The sequence below is a fragment of the Gobio gobio genome, assembly GCF_949357685.1.
Source record: "Gobio gobio genome assembly, chromosome: 22".
Classification (NCBI taxonomy): Eukaryota; Metazoa; Chordata; class Actinopteri; order Cypriniformes; family Gobionidae; genus Gobio; species Gobio gobio.
In genome coordinates this window covers 8,902,710-8,920,613 of record NC_137118.1, presented here as the reverse complement: position 1 = coordinate 8,920,613, position 17,904 = coordinate 8,902,710, and the positions used below count along the sequence as shown (strand labels likewise).

The window sequence follows — 17,904 nt, the reverse complement described above, 5'->3', positions numbered from 1 at the left end:
TTGAGCCAGATGATCCGGTCAAGTTCTACTGCAATCACGGAGCGCCTTCATATCCGCTTTCTCCGTGTAAACAACGAGAGCACTGCATTCCAGGGGTAAACTCATCCTGAGGCTAAACACTTGAGCTCAGAGCAGTGCGTGCTACAGGAACAATGATGAATGGTTCGGCGCAGCATAGAAGGCCATTGGACTATAGGGTCAAAATCCTCACCTGGAGTGTACAAGACAATCGTGATCAGACTACAGCTGGCGGAATGGGGCCATGTTAAAAGACTATTTCAGGTTCAGTACAATCTCAATCAAAAGTAATTGTGGGATAATGTTGTGTTGCTCACCAAAAAAAAACTGGGTTATAGTGAGTTATTTGTGGAAACCTTTATAAAAAAAAAATTTCAGGATTCTTTGATGAATGGAAGTTCAAAAGAACAGCATTTATTTGATATATATTTTGTGTAACAATGTAAAAGTCTTAGGGCCCTATTTCAACGATCTGAGCACATGGTCTGAAGTGCATGGTGCAGGTGCACTTAGGGCGTGTCCGAATCCACTTTTGCTAGTTTAACGACTGGGTTGTACCTAGTCTCTTAATGAGTCATGGGTGAGTTTTGGGCGTAATGTGCAATAAACCAATCAGAGTCTCATCTCCCATTCCCTTTAAAAGCCTGTTGCGCTTGCACCATGGCGAATTCGCTATTTACATGGCGGAATTTGCATGCGGAAAGACTGAACGCTTCTCTAGAGAGGAATCCTTTTATTTTTAATATTTAAATATGTTTGTGTACATGGGGCCAGATTTACTAAACAGGGCAAATTAGCGTGAGAGTGCGATTCTATAAAGTGCCGATGGGAGTGACAGTTCTGCATGTGATCTACTGAGGACGCGCAAATGAATGAACACAGACACAGCCGGATAATTTCCATAATGACCAACACAATCTACCCATTAGCATCTGGTTTAAGACATGCTTTATTTGGGCGGTAAATAATGGTGCGAACACCAGTAAATTGACGAGCGCAAACCTTTGTAAATCACCTTGCATTAGGGCTGGGCGATAAAACGATATGTATCGCGATAGACACGTAATCGATATCAATAAAAAAAAAAATTTCTTTGTCAGAAAGAAACCAGAGGTTGCGAAGCATGTTTGGTTGCATGAACAAAGGCACTCGCTCTCTGGTAACCAAGCAATGTAGGGAGTGACAGGCTAACAGCCAATCGTGTAACTGTATCAAGTCTGGTTGCGCCATATCGTGGTCTCGTGTTGGATTTATTCTTCAGTAAACAGAACCGGTGTGAAGTGATAAGTGGAAAATGAGTGCCGCAGCGAGCAAGGAAATTGTTAATAAAACAGGAAAACAACTCAGCTCACCAGTATGGGAGTTTTTTGGCTTGTATAAGTCTGACTGTAGTCAGACCAATGTCGTCTGCAAGACCGTCGTCCCCACCAAGACTGGTAATACCACAAACTTGTTTTACCAGCCTTGTTATACTTTCGTCTGGCTCCGCAGCGCGAGCCTACGCTGACAGCGTGCGCCTCGTTCGTTTGGAGACGTGTTTATACTCGACGCGCTCGCCGTTGTGCTATTCTTGACTTTGGTTGAATCCGAGATCGCCCCCTAAACCCTCAATCACTATTCCCTACTTTAGTCCACTGATACAGTTCACTTGAAGGAGTGAATGAAAGCGAGTGAGCGAGCCACTGTGTGGGATAGAATGAGTGCACTCAATAACGTCCACTATGGTTTCGGACACCATAGTGAAAGACCAATGGCTGTCCCCTCAAATAGTGCCCTATGTAGGGTATAGGGGGCGATTTCAGATTCAGCCTTTGAAACTACATGGAGAGGTAATGTTACTCTGCATCAGTGCCTTATGACAAAGCATCTAAAAGGTAACAGTTACAAAGAAATAATGGAGGCACTGCACCTTGATGTTAAGAGATAATTGAAATTTGAAATTTTGGACTTGTTTATATTTTAATTATTTTAGTGTTTTCCATGGTTGTGTTGACATTTCGGCCTTTATAACCGAGGGGATTATAATCAGAGGAAGGTTAAGTTTAAAATAAAAATGTTTAAATGTAAAATATTTTTCTCCTGGTCCTTATTTTAAATAGGTCATAAAACATATCAATAATTATCGATATCGAACGGTATGAAACCCTTATATCGTGATACAGTTTTCAGCCATATCGCCCAGCCCTACCTTGCATGATTCATTTAAATACTCTCCTTCCCAGGAATTTTGCGCCTGAAAAGGAAACTCCTACAAATGCAATAAGGTCAGCCGCAAAAAATACCTCTGTCAACGCCTTTTCAGCGCTAATTTATCACTGCGTGTCTTTAGTAAATCCTGACAGTAGTTTTTTAATGCCAAAAGAGGGTTTGTGCTGGCGCAAGTGTGTGTGTAATTAGCAGTGTATGTGCGTTGTGCACCTGCCTATAGGCGCATATTACTAACTAACCCTTTAAATAACAAAAACATACTGAGCTAGTGACTTTAAAACAAGTTTTTTGTTGGTCAATGGCACAGTCGTTTTCAGTTGCCTCAAAATAGCAACGCGCTATTGATAACGGAAAATTATAACTGCGTCAGGCTGAAACTAGCAAAAAACACTTGCATTGCGTCTGGAGTTGCATTGCGCCGGGTGTATGAGAAGGGCCCTTTACTGTCATATTTGATCAATTCAATGTGTCCTTGCTAAATAAAAGTGCTGACCCCAGCCTTTTGAACGGTAATGCAAACTTCACTTTTCTGTTTTTAAATTATCAAAAAATTGGCCCCATTTACTTCAAATTCAAGCACCTCACCATAACCTTGATTTTTTGTGTGGAAAAAATATTTTTGGCAATCAACCTTTTGCTTGTACTGAACCCAATATTATTTTAAGTTACAACATCCCTCTGGAGCAACCTGCGTTAAGTTAGTAGTTGCAAGAGGGCTTGCCACAGGAATCAAGGGCTCCATCTGAAAAAGCATTATGAATTCAAATGAATGTCTCTTTTAGACACAAATCCTGGTGCACACAGACCAATCGCAGCTACTGAAACTCACTCCCGATATTCACTGTAATACTTTTAAGTGTCCCGCACAAGTTTGATCAGGCTGACAGAGACCGTGAGGTCGACAATCTTATTTTTCCAGTCTCTGCAGCCCAAGGTATTTTCAATAGGCCTACGGAGGCCATCCTTTCTTGATCTGAAACAAACGTGGACTGGAAAAGAAAGGACCATGCCAACTGAAAATGCTTTGAACAGTAGGATAAGAAACACATTGTAACATTTGTGTCACACCGCTCTGAGAGAGTAAAGTTAATACTGTATGCTACGCGCAAATTGGGACGACTATGCAAGCAGGCCAAAAAACTTTATTGGCTACAGACGGATTAAAAAGCCATTGTAGCCAGAATAAAAATACTTCAGCATCAAATCAGCTGAAAAAATGACAGATGGATGAATTTCCAAACATTTCTATGCTTCAATGGCTTTATGAAGGAGACAAGTAAAATAAGAAGCAATTCACTTTACAAAAGATCATTTGGATAGTCACTGCACTTAAATCACTTGTACTTAAGAGTTGATTTGGCTTGAATACAAGACCTTGGCTTGATTATGAGTCACTCTAAGCAAGTATGACAGCTTGGGGGGAATAAAACAGGGCCAATGTGTGAATTTCGAGTGGAAGCACCTCCGTATCTTTCTCCTCGGCTTGCAGAGTCTGTTCCACGAAGTTCAATCTCGCAGAACCGCGCTCGGATGCCAACTCAAACAAGTTTACCCAAACCCTGCCAAGGGTAGATGAATCAACTCAGCGTGAGGTTTGGAAAAATGCAGTAAGCTCCTTTTCCCATCAAACAGAAACCTCAGGTTAATGTAGAGCCTCTAAAACGTAATGCAAACAAACCTTAAAAATACTGACAGGGCATTATGTAATGGCAACACATGGAGGAAAATGACAGTCCTGCGAGTGAGGGCGAAGGCCAGAGGGTTCGATGAGTTGCAGAAAGAGGCGAGATCTCACAAAGGCGAGCTGGCAGAGCATCAACCGTGCGGGATGGAGGTCAGAGAAGAGACCACCAGGGTGACGGCAAGATTACTGGGTGTGTTGGAGGGATAATCTAGGTGCCTGACAGTCTGCAAAAGCAAGGATGGGATAGAAAGACCACAATTAATGGCACAATGTGTATATGTGCCCCGTTTATTGGCACATCGGCTTCTAAAGGCAGTTGTTTAGAAACGTAAAGGTGGAGTGAGCAAGAGATTGTAGAGATTACTGCCACCATGCTGTGGTTCAAGGTCCGAGGGATTTAATGGACTGTTCACCGCATTGGACTGTTCAATAAATCAAAACAGCAGGTATTATTACTGGCTGCGTCTGGTGCGCACAGTAGCTTTGTAATTAAATTTCATTTAACTGAGCTCTTTTATGGGAAAACTTAAAAAAGGGAGGGAAAGACCTGCTTATTTTGGAGGATGGACACCATTGAACTGTGGTCTGAAATAGAAAGTAAAGTTTGAGGGGGGAGGAGTGACACATGGTGAAAAAAGTGAATGTGAGTATTGTATGTGTGATATAAAAGCAGACGAGTGCAATTACCCATCTCTAGTCACCTCTCCTAATTTGCCCTTTCACTACACTATAATCGCTTTTATGCAAGCCTCATTAGGCTCTTTGATTGGATGCAGTTTTGCCTCTACACTAGCTCAGCAGATATGAACTACAGAAGCTAGAAGGAGGAGAAGAGATTGAGGGGTGTTTGTTGAAGACATGCTTAAAGGCACAATATGTCATTTTCGCCGCTTGAGGTCGCTTATTCAAAACAAAGGTGTGGCTTGATTACACCTTAATTTCATGGAACCATGGGAGTTGTTGTCTTCACCTCTATAGCCGGTGGAAAGGAAGCCGACAGGACTCGGGCAGAAATCATATTCATGGATGAGCTAACATATTAAAGATTTATTAACATTACTTTAGTATGAAGCAGGGTGGGGCTGAAAGCCGTTAGAGCGGAACGAGGCTGCTGGAGCGATTGCTAATGCCCCTCTTTTGGTGTTAAAAAACTACTGTCAGGATTTACTAAAGCGTTTAAAGCAGTGGTCGCCAACCCGTCGATCGCGATCGACTGGTCGATCTTTATCACTGTCCCGGTAGCTCCCAATAAATAACCGAAAAATAATTAACAACATGTAACAAGAAGAATTATGTGCCGCTCCTTTAAGGCAGAACGCATGCACTCGCTGATGAGTGGGCACGCAGTCCGTGGACGGAGCGCGTGCTGTGAACATCACATATATGCGTAATGCGTGTAATATTTCTGTTGCTCTCACTGTTTATTTTCTGTTCAGTAACGCAGTTGTTAGTGGAGTGTTTTGCAAACTGCCCCATGTGTGTGTGGGATCGACGACGCTGATAATAAACCCCTGTGTAATATCAGATACGTGAGTTTCGCTTCCACTTGATTACAACCATTCAGACCAGCTATCCGGCCTCTGTGTGTAAAGCGTTACAAACACATTATCAAGGCACGAAATCGCTCCTTATGCTCCCAAAATGTATTCTCTGCAACCTCAAAATTCGCGCAGCACAAATCGACCGATGCTATAGTTATGACAGCGCTACTGCAGCTGAATATCTCTTCAGCAAACTGCCGCAAAGGAAAGTAAAAGTTGCAGACGCTCATACACAATCATCGTCATTAAAAGTAGAGAAACTAAATGATGTGCTTATGCCACTCTCTCTCCTATTGCAGTCCTTGATTTTGAAATTAGCTGTTGATCAATACAATGCAGCTCATATTTGTTGATTTCGGTGATGTGAACTCCATTAAAAATGCATATAGCGTGGGAACTGAAGACAACACATTTATGTGACCAAGTGTAAATGGAATCGTTCTGATAAATCAGATAGATATCTGATATGTAAAAACACATGAAGTGGACCAGGTATAAATAGTCCCAGCAAGATAACTGTTTGGGATGCTTGAAATATAGGAAGAAAAATATAAATATTGAATTATGGAGGGGAGGGGGGTTACATGAATGTACCTCTGAATGAAACTGACTGTCTCCAGAATACAGCATTTTACAGCGGTACCCAAAGAAACGCTTCTTTTCCATAAGCACCATCTACTGTCAAAGAGTGAATTAGCATTTTTAGTCAGTCCATCTGTTTTTGTTTTGTGCAGGTGTGTCTTATGTAACAATTTCACAAAGCTTAAGTCACTGAATAAAGTCTTGAAATCATGCAATCTAATTTAAAACAAAAAACAACTGCTCATGCTACATGTGTGTATCTTTGTTTGGATCGTGATTAAAATGCAGTGGTTGCCTCACAAATGGCACATTTTTTTAAGGCTAGTTTGGGCTGTTATAGAGCAAATAAACAACAAAATAATTTGCTTAAACGACAGATGTTCTCGAAATAAATAAAAAAAAACTCTGAATCGGCCATGAAAAATCTATAAGTAGATCTTGCCTTTCATTAAGGCTGAGGTCAGGGATCTTTGGCTTGAAAATGTTGGTGACCACAGGTTTAAAGGGTCATGAAACCCTAAACCAAATTTTCTGAGATTTTAACAGAGGTATGTGTGTTGAACATCATGGAAGACAATGTTACCATCTGTTAGTTTTTAATGTGGGAGAAAACTAGTTAATTTTAAATATTTTTGCCATTTTCAATTTCCTGGTTTAAATTCGTCTTCATGTCAATGTCATAGGTTGTGAAGTTTTCTCGTACTATAGTACGGCAATGATTAATCGGTGTCTCAATTATTCATGAGTCTCTGTGTCCAATGAGAAGAACAATTCATGACAGCACGCGCTTAATTATTCATGACGGTACGCGTTGATAGGCATTTTTCTCTGACTGGCGCCTCAAACTGTGAGATTGCACACAGTGAGAGTGAGAGATGCATTAATGGATCAAAAACAAGTGTTTTTTCCACTTTGTATGAGTTTCTGCATTGCCTACGTTCTCTTCAATAGATCCTAAGTCTTCACATAAACGCAATTCATCCATACTGTGAGTGTAACCGCTCTTTATGGCCATTTAACTGACCAAGCGGCATATAAAAACTCCTCAAAATAAGTTATCAAAGGTATGCAACAGCGTGTTCATAAATATTTTCGATGCAGAGAACATTGCGAATGGCTGTGCATTTAATTGTCCATTGAATTATAGGTGTCACAGGATATATGTATTTGTGTAACGGTGAGCTTACAAATCCATCTGTATATTGTGTTGCGTGTAACTTAATGGTGATTTGCAGCATGCATTTGTGGGAAGCTTAGATGCTTTTAATGAGAGCGAAATAAAATTGTCTGAATCAGAAGCCGTTGATGTGCTGTCAGTCTCCGCTCGTCCCCCTCCACTCCGCCACTTAACCACGCCCAGTTTTATAGCATTTTTCGAAACAGGGGATTCCATGACCCTTTAAATGAATCATGCAAGGTGATTTACAAAGGTTTGCACTCGTCAATTTACTGATATTTGCGCCATTATTTACCACCCAAAAAAAGCATGTCTTAAACCAGATGCTAATTTACGCTGCTCCAGGTAGTTGGTCATTATAGAAATGATCTGGCTGCGTCTAACATAACTTATACACATAACTTTCCACTCCCATTGCCACTTTTTTAGAATTGCGCTCACACGCTAATTTGCCCTTTTTAGTAAATCTGGCCCATGGTGTGATCAGGCCTTTAGACCGTATGCCTCTCTTCTGACAATTTCAACCATTATCATTTACATTCACATTTATGCATTTGGCAGACGCTTTTATCCAAAGCATATTACAGCATATTACAGCGCCCATATTACAGGGACCCTGGAATATGGAGCAACATTACCCTGGAGCAACATGGAGTAAAGTGCCTTGCTCAAGGACACACTGGTGGTGTCCGCTGGGATCGAACCAGCAACCCTCTGCATATCAGTTTAACCCACTGGACCCAGTTTAACCCACTGGACCACCATCTCCAGTATCGAGATGCATTGTCTTCTAATTTTATCATTGTCATTGTCTTATCATTGACAATGATAAGACAATATCATTGTCTTATCTTATCATTGTCTAGAATATTAATCTTATCATTGTCTTCTAATTTTATTATCAATATTATTATATTTTATATCAACATTCTGTCAGTTCTAATCAACAGGTTTCAGCTCAGTTTGATAGACAAACAAAAAAAATTCTGCAAATCTTGGTTCCAGAAGTGTTTTTCTCATTCATTTTCTCCAGGATACTTACAATTTTTCCAACTCTCAACAGGTACATCACACTGTGTACTTAACATCTTTCATGAGGCAATTAACTACACATAAAGCACTGCAAATGATGCAATCACAGTACAGTAAAAAACTAATTGTGTATTGCAAAAATAGTCCGATATATACAGTGTTTTGTTTGAGCACTGCTTTATGAGAGTGGGAGCTCACAGCCGAAAAAAATGCTAAATTTAAAGCAAAATCTACAGGAAGTTTCTCTTCATTATGCCTGTAAGCAATAAATCTATAATTATGATAAACTAAATAAAATTCTCCCAAACTAAACCATACCCACAGAGGTAGAGTTAAACATGAAAAACATTATTAGGATTGAAGTCTGCTTCATTAAAGTTTGAAATTGTATTTAAATATTCTTACTTGGTGAATTATCATCATTCGCCTCGTCTGATATGGTCTTTGCGCCCCTGACACTTTGAGAAATGCTGCTCTGAAATCTCCTTTTGACCACAAAGAATAATACATGCGAGACATAACGAGGCCAAGACACAACAGTGGAAAATTGTGGCCGTCTACAATTTAGATTTTGTGACAGGAACATTTGTAATACTGATGAGACAAATGAGCAATGGAAAAATATGAGTGTTTAAACAGATTTACATTGTTGAGACGCTAAACAAACTTGTGCATCCTGTTACTGCTGTGTTTGTTTGTTCTCTCAGATGACAGCTTTATGTCTTTAATATCTTATGAGAATATCTAACCATCTACTGATAAAGACCAGATGGCCTCCATGTACCTACATTCATGATGGGCCATCTTTGCTTTTCAACTTTATCTCTTATTATATCAAATATGACTCTGGGAAAAGTATCCCCAGTGCTGAGCTCACCGCCCAAAGGAATCATCACCTCTAAAGCCATCAACCACCTGCTGTCCCATGAAGCAACTCTCCAACAGCAACGTTCTGGACCCTAAGGATTCATACATGGTAATAGTCATCTCAACACATCATGAAATTCAATTAGCTGATCTTAAACAGCACCACTGCCCCCAGAAACCTCTGAGCTTGCCAGTCTCAACACTGTCACCAGATACAGCCACAGCTGCTCTGCTTTACTCTGAGACAACAGCAGTGGACATCAGGCTCGCAAACGAGAGAAGGTCACATGAGTAGTAGGAAATGCAAACAATGTGTACGGAGAGTTACAATATGGAGAGAAATGAAGGAAATGGTGAGGAAATCAAATGAAATTGAAGATAAAGGAATAACAGAGGCGTGAGAAGACTGGAAATTAGGAGTGCATAGCTCTCTGGAATACCAATTAAAATGACCAATTAATTGTGTTGAATGTTACATTTGTGTTAACAAGTGGATTTAAGCATCATCAGAGCACACTCAATGTATATCCCATTATATATACTTATACAACAGTTCTTTCTGGTTCTCAAATCTGATTGGCTGAGAGCCCTACAATATTCTCCCAGTATCGGCACTGGTACCGCTTCACCGCTTGTATCACTTGCTTGCAGCGACTGTCATTGCGGTCAAGCAAATCCACCATATTTTTTTTACAAATACTACTTTTATTGTGTCACAGAAATAGTTTTAAGAGATTTTTAGGCGAGAACATAGTTATTTAGACCTCAAATATGTGACTCTTATATAAATTTAGCACCTTTTACAATTTGTTCAGACGCTTTCGCAGTTGCAAGCTCTAGGCCGTCAGCGGCCGTTCAGCGTTCATGTACCTGCCAAGAACAGCTTCATCTCAGCCAGTCCTTCAGGAATTTGCCGCTGGCTCTTAATATATGTAGATAGTGGCTAAACGTGAGAAAATTCATTTTGGGTATATCAAACTGGCAATCTTTGGTCTTATCAATCTATTACTTGTTCCAGAGCAAACCGATTTGGGTTAAGGAGAAAATTTAAGTGTCATAACTTAATATTTAGGCTATATTTAACTTGAATCATGCACTAGAACGCTGCTTTTGTACGTTTGACTGAATTGTTTGCTTGTGTTTCTTCCTATTGACTTTTATAATGGCTATTGTTGTTGATTTAAATATTATTGTTCAATAAATATTATTTTATATTAATAAATGTTCCATATTTGGTATTGAGAAAGGGTCCGTTAGTGATTGTGATTTTGACTTCAGTAAAAGTTAGATTATGCCGGCAAAGACCATCTTTATTAGTGACCGGTTTATCGCTGTCTTGGGAAATCTTTTAAAAAGACAAAGATATCGCTTTCCTCAGCGGACACTCAAACTGATATTTTATAGTGGATATAATATTATGGACATCGATCTGAAGAATGAATGCTATATCAGATGCAGGTAATACACTTGTTTAGTCCATCTTTCTCTCATAATACCATAATACTCTACATAATACAATACGCTTCAATAATAATCCAATAATGTTCCTTCGCTACTAGTTCTAAAGTGATGTTTTAGAATTAGTAATGGAGGCTTGGGCTCAACTTTTAAACTGTCAACTTGAGATTTGAATCTGTGACGGAAGGAAGTAGTTCTGCACAAAAGAGTGTTTACTCCATTGTTGTTTCTTATTTATTTACTCACTTGTGTCGTCGAACTGTTCTATAAACGTAATATCACACTTCTAGCGATGCTATATGGCTGTATATCAGCACACTGTGATTACCCATGGCTGAATCACAGCCGTGCTGATATACAAACATATCACGCTGCTACAATTAAATAACTTTTTTTTTTAAACATCTAATAGCAGCTGATAACCAACATAACACAATGAAATATCTAATATTAACAGCCAATAACTAATATGATATAGATATCATTACCTGCTGGATGCTGCAATTGACCAATCAGAATCAAACATTCCAAAGAGCAGTATAATAAACAGGATTATGCAAGTATTTCACTAAAAAGAGGATGAAGGGAACCATAATATTGCATAATACAATGCAATGCTGGAAAAAAAGAGTAGAGGAAATGAAGAAAAGGCTGAAGCCACAGGCCATATGGGGTGAGAATTCAAACAAATGAGGCATGCTGGCACCCCACGTTCATAGGACTGAGATTTCAACCCATATCTGAGATTAAGAACATTTATTAAACTTGTGAAGTGTTTGTTTAATGACTTTACTAATTGTTGTGCCTTAATGGAAAGGGGTTTATTGAGCATAAAAAAATACTTTTTAAAGGGGGGGTCTAATGCTATTTCATATATTCTGACTTATTAACACTGTTAAAGAGTTGGATTCTCATGCTAAACATGGCCTAATTAATTTTAAATGTAAAAATAATTGGACGTATGATGGAGTATTTCTGTGCCAAACACACTCCTTCAGGATTTGTACAAGTTTCAGAAAGTTTTTTTCGAGTATGGCCGGTATGACGTGAGCGCATGCGCACATCAACCAGAGCGAGAGCAAGAGCGCAGCCATCAACGAGCTTCATTCGGGTTACGGGAGCCGTCGCCAGCGCTGTCATTTTGTTTTTAGACCACAAAATCAACAATGTCACTATAGAAGTGTGTTTCTGGTTATGAGGGAAAGATAGCCTTGTTCAGCTTCCTAAATAACCCAGCGTTGAGGAAACAGTGGATGCAGTTTGTTTTCCCGGAGCAGCAACGGAGTTCTGCAAGTTTATTTGTTTGTTCCCGGTTGGAGTCGAAACCTCAGGCGGTGAGGGAAACTGCATCAAATGTCTGCGTTTTCTTGGCAATCGGCGCGAAAGTGCATATAATGTAAACAACACGAACGTATAGTGAATCGAAAGTTATCCAGGGATAATGCCATGATGTATTGTGTGTGTCATAGGTGTGTGTGTGCTCGTGACTCTTTAGCTCCTCCCACTGCATGCCTCCTTGAGTTCGGCTGTTTACGGAAAGAATCGGTAAAGCATACTGTATGCCTTTTGTAAATATGATCAAACTAAAGACTCTTCGGAGATATGAAGGATGCAGTACTACTCTATAGGTACTCAAGATTAACATGCGATTGGAATAAACTGTGTGTCATGCACCCTTTAAGGAGGATTGAGCACTTGGGCAACTCACAAGGGTATTTAATACATTTATCACCATTTACCGACTACAAAAAGGGTTTGTGTGCTCTACTGCCAAATGACACAGATTATGTGTAGGTAGTCACAGTCTGGATCCTGTTTCCGTTGGGGCACTTTATAATGTGACCCCAGCAGGGGGCCGTTCTTATGTTACAGGAAGCTGTTCCCCAGGTAGCTTCCTCTACAAGCATCAGTCCAGATGTGCTCCAATGCCCGGTTTATTAAATGTGATTAGTCTTTAGGACAAAATAACATTCAACACCACGGTGCGTGCAATTGCTTCAACAGGTGAGGAAAAGCGTTTTCTACAGTTTAATGTGGGGGATGTAACACTAGCTGCACCTGTGAACATAAACACACAACCCTGCCAAAAAGAAATACGTACTACACAATAAATCCATATGATACAAATAAATGGTTTTTAAGCACTGAAGAGCTGTCCAGTTCAACATGACCCTGAGCTGCCAAGGCACGATTCAGGAAAAGATCTTTTTCGCTTTGAGAAGAGCATATAAACACTACGGTTTCTCTTAAATGTGAAAGTAATCAAGGCACATACTGAAAGAAGGATATGCTCTTGATGACACTTTGAGATTTGTTTGTCTATATTTTGTCCTGAGTGGGTGTACGTCCATTTCTCTCTCATTTGTTCTGAATTAAACTTATATGTTCCAGACCACAATATAAGAGACACTTTACATGCATCAGACCAAACAGTGAGAGACTTATTATCAGATGCGAACAGGAGGGAATTGATCTCCGGTCTTAGTAATGGGTGGACAATGTACACCGGCTTGGGATCAGTTTCTTACACTTTGGAATCGTACAATGGAAACAAAATCTGCTCTGAGATCAGCATAAAAGTGCAAGTGTAACGGTACTAATGGAAAAGCCCAACGGTTGATACATGAGCGCATTGGGTGGAGAGACCCCTGTCCAGTACATACAGAAGGGTCATTCTTATCCAAACATGCTATAACAGGGACTGTCCCAAACAGGGTTTGGTTTGAGCGCCCTACTCACGAAATCTGTCGGATCACCAGAACAATGAACAGAAAACTAGAGCAGACGGCTTCCATGAGAAATTACTCTCGGGAGAAGAAAGGAAACCGAAATACAAATAAAAGGCAGCTTTCTCTTTCAGCAGTGTGTAAATAATACACCATTCTATCCTATAGATAAGCTTAGTTAAACAGGCATGTTTTTGGAGGAAATGACTGGACTAGCAGTGAGTGTTTGTGTTTGGGGAATAGTGGTTGAAATTTAAACTATTAAAAATATACATTCATCAATCCAATCTGTCATTCAAGACTGCTAATCAATGTCTTAAAATGCATGTTTATTCTGAGGTGTGCTAAAATTGTCTTAAGTAACAGCAGTTTATCATACAAACATTGCTTAAAAACAAATCCTTTCTCTGTAAAGGGCAAATTCACTAAGAGATAATGCATTTATTGATATATGCTGACTGTGATGTTTTAGTGTGCGATTTGATATCTCAGGAAGATTATGCAAAGTCTAAACGCAATTTCCCATCTTGGATATAAAAATATTATCTATTATGTAATGAATAGCTATAGACATAAACCCCATTTCCACCGAAATTACCCGGAACTATTTGTCCCAGGAGCTCTTTTTCCCCCAGACCTACAGCTGTCTGCGTTTCCATCATGGTCTAAAGTACCGTGAAGATTAGTCCGGTGACGTAGGACTGCACGCGACTTTACAGTTCCCAATGGATTTCGTCCTTTGCAAATAAATTGAATAAAACCTGAACCTCGTCGTCGGCCCATCGGTCGTATTTTTTAAACTCCATTGTTGATTCGAATAGCAATCAACTCTTACTGCACACACCGTGTCCGCAACAGACTTTTAAAAATAGTGGTTGAAATAAAATGCTGCGTCGAGTCGACCAATCAATATGCTGCGTGAACTCAACCACTCAGCGCCCAAATCCCATCCTCGAAAGTCTGAGCTTTCTGAACTTTGAAAAAGTACTACCTCGCGAGCAGGGCTGTTTTTAGGGGGACATATTTCCCGGAAACTTCATTTAGACCCCGGTTCCCGCGGTCGAAACACACAGAGTACCACCCCAAAGTCCCTAGTTCCTGGGGAAAGTTCCTGCAGTGGAAACGCGGCTATTATCAACAGAAAAAGTACACAAACATCTCTATTAAATAAAATTTGGTTTAACACGTAATAATTGTGCCACACATTTAGACAAATTAAATCAAAATTAGCCTAATTTATGTAAAAAGGAAATGGTTTTGCGCTGAAGAATGATAGCGTTATTTTAATGCATTTGGTGCCTGGTTAAACTGGACTGTATGTAAATAAAGATGTACATTTTTGTGCAAAAAAGCATCACTGTTTAGCGAGTTCACCCCTCTGTCTATATAATAAATTACCTGAATTGCTGCCCACTCTGAGGTTCCAAATTGTATGAAAATATGAATGGGACAAATAGTGATTTATAAAAATACTGAAAGTCTACAATGTCTACAGCAGAAAACACTAAGGCAAGCCAAGTCTAATCTCTTAGTGGATCATGGTATACATGAGACCTGGTGCCATTAGGATAGCTGCTACTGAGTTCTGGATCAAAAATAACATCCTAGTGTCCTAACCTGCTCCAGTAAGACCCAAGGGAAATATGCTGGAATGAAAGTTACTACAAGGGTACTAAAAAACCCCTAACTGTGCTGCTGTGTGCCCTGAAATGAGTTAAAAGAATGTTGGCTAATAATGAGAAAAGATTCTTTCAACAGAAAAACAATTGAATTTTTTCATTTGTGTTGAGTGACAAAAATAGATAAATAATGCTTTGAGAACCCCTTCATTCCGAGATTCACAGATCTGTATATTGTTCACTTCCAGCTTTCACTCTATGTGTGTGGCAAAGCCTCTTTCTCCCTCTCTTCATCTCTCTATCCGTCTCTTTCACTCGCTCTCCTACTTCTTCTTCTTCATACTGCAAACCCACCAAATTCCTCCAAACACTGACCAGCAACTCTTTCCAAATATATGTTAAATGAACCAGCAACAATGTGGAATTCCAGTATTTATCTAAAAAGTTTGTTCTGGAGGGTATTTTTAAACAGATGCTTCTGTTGTAAATGGACATTATGGAGGTTCTTTGAAGTCTATTGGGCAAAAAAAAAAAAAAAAACCGGAGGGAAAAAAAAGCATCCCCCAATTTTCATTTCATTTCTTTTCCACATGGGGGGGGGGGGGGGGGGGTAACAGCTTGAGAACACAGTTGCCACATGGTGACAACAATTATCATGGCAACAGACTTGAACCAACATTTCAAAAGAACAACAAAGCACAATTTTACTATCTGCCAAGCAGCTCTTTCTGTAATTCCCTATGAGAGGAGAACATCTGCTAATCATATGTCATAATTAAAAATGTTCTTGGTGAGAGAAATTACAAGTTTTTATTGCTCCACAACTACCATGGATCTTTCGTGCAAGATTAAATTAATTCACCAATAGCTGAATCAAAAATGTGCGATCAGTATACCGTAGCCTAGTTCCCACAATAAATGTCTCACTCTTATAAGTTACCCATTTGAATTGGTCTGAAAAACCACCATGTATGTTTTACGGCATTAGAAGCTATCACATATAAGAAAAATGGTCATTATAACTGAAATATCTCCAAATCAACTTGAATTAACTGGAATTAAATCTTCGGCTTGTGAATCAGAATTGAATTTAATCAGGAAATCGGTAGCAGGTGAACAAGGTACAAAACATTAAAAGGAAAACATAATCATTCCTACCTCAAGGAAGCAGGTCCCTGCTGATGTGTTCTCCTTGATGGAAACATTGTAGATGCTGCTTTCAAACACTGGCCCATTATCGTTACTATCCTGGAGGTCTATTTCTACCAGAGCAGTGGAGGATAACGGGGGTCGTCCTCCATCAGTGGCCACTACTTTGATACTTGGCTTTGGGTCCGTCTCATAATCCAGCTTGTTTGCAGTGGTTATGATACCTGTGACGGGGTCAATGGTGAACCAACTGGCGTGCGTTTTCTTGTCTGGTAGGATGCTGTAGCGGATATCACCGTTGGGACCTTGGTCTTTGTCTCTCGCGGTTACTTGCAGCACAAAGCTACCAGGGTAGACTACTTCTGGTATGGTCTGCTTATATGCTTGTTGGTCAAAGAGAGGCGGGTTGTCATTTACATCGGTGACGTGAATCGTAAACGAGGACTCTGCGTGAAGTGGCGGGGTTCCAGAATCCGTAGCCATGACACGAAGCTCATAAGAATCCCTCTCTTCCCGATCCAGAATCTGGTCTACGTAGATGAGGTAGATGATGCTGTCTTTAGTGGTCAGGGCAAATTTCCCATCCCCTCCCTCCAGAGACACATTGACATTGGAGTACTCGCCGTAATCAGGGTCCGAGACAGAGATTCTTGCAACATATTGGCCAGGCTGAGCACCTTCAGAGATTTGGGGTGAGCCGTCCTCACTGAGAAAAATGATGGTCATTGTTGGCTGGTTATCGTTGTAGTCTCTAACGTGTATTGTAACAAAGGCATTGGTGATTTCAGGATGGCTTGCATTATCTCTGGCTTGCACTACCAGCTCATGAACCTTCCTCATCTCGTAGTCTAGAAGCTTATTGAGTGTAATGATCCCAGAGCGAGGGTCGATGACGAAGTACCGATCCGGGTCGCTCTGCCTTCGGTTTATCTCATACAATACAAGGCCATTGTCTCCTTCGTCAGCATCGGATGCAAAAACTTGCAGGATGTTGCTGCCTTGAGGAAGGCTCTCAGAGATGATAGCATTGTAACGACTCTGGTTGAAAATCGGAGCGTGATCATTGATATCCTGCACCAAGACGTCAAGAGTCATCTGTCCAATCTTCCTTGGAGATCCACCGTCAAAGGCTTCCAACACCAAAGAGTAGGAGGACCTTTTCTCTCGGTCCAAGACTCCATTGACCACCAAGTCAAGGTAAAGGACTTTGTTTGCTGCTCTTTTGGTCTCGAGTCGGAACACTTGTCCTACATTGCCTTCTTTGATCTGATATCCTTGCACGGTAAACTGATCCTTATCCGCATCAGTGGCTGGATCAAGAGAGAACTTAGTTCCCACCGCTGTTTGCTCTGGGATCTTCAAAGAGGCTTTCTTCTTGGGGAATGCCGGGGCATGGTCATTGATATCATTTACAGTGATGGAGACCGTGACTGGGAACCCTGTCATAGTGACCGCTATAAAACTGTAATGGTCTCTTTCCTCTCGGTCAAGTCGCCTGGCGGTCTTGATGATGCCTGTGGTTTCATCGATGTGGAGATCATTACTAATGGTGATGCCTCCGTGATCAGAGATGAAGTATTGAGAGGCTGTAACTCCAGGTTTCAAACCAGCACTAATGTCGCCCACTATCGTCCCTGCAGGTTGCTCCTCATCTAATTGGAGCTCTAAAATACTTGACGTGCCCTCTCCATCGACCGTTACTGTTAATAGTTCCACTATTATGCAAAGCACCAAAAGCATCCTTAGCCTCCAGAATACCCACGTCCGGAGCGGTCCACATGTGTTTTTCCCAAAGCCATTAAACTGAGTCATCGTGCCAAGGTTTCTTCACACCTGCAAAACA

At 40.4% G+C, this 17,904-nt stretch overlaps 1 protein-coding gene across 1 annotated transcript in view; it reads right to left on the bottom strand.

The window, feature by feature from the left end:
* Positions 1 to 17,904, bottom strand: part of dchs1b (dachsous cadherin-related 1b) — a 145,398-nt gene that overhangs the window by 108,723 nt on the left and 18,771 nt on the right. Inside the window, exon 2 of the mRNA XM_079803911.1 lies at positions 16,071 to 17,894. Coding sequence (XP_079660037.1) covers positions 16,071 to 17,873 — 1,803 coding nt within the window. The 5' untranslated portion in view covers positions 17,874 to 17,894. The remainder of the gene's footprint in view (positions 1 to 16,070; positions 17,895 to 17,904) is intronic.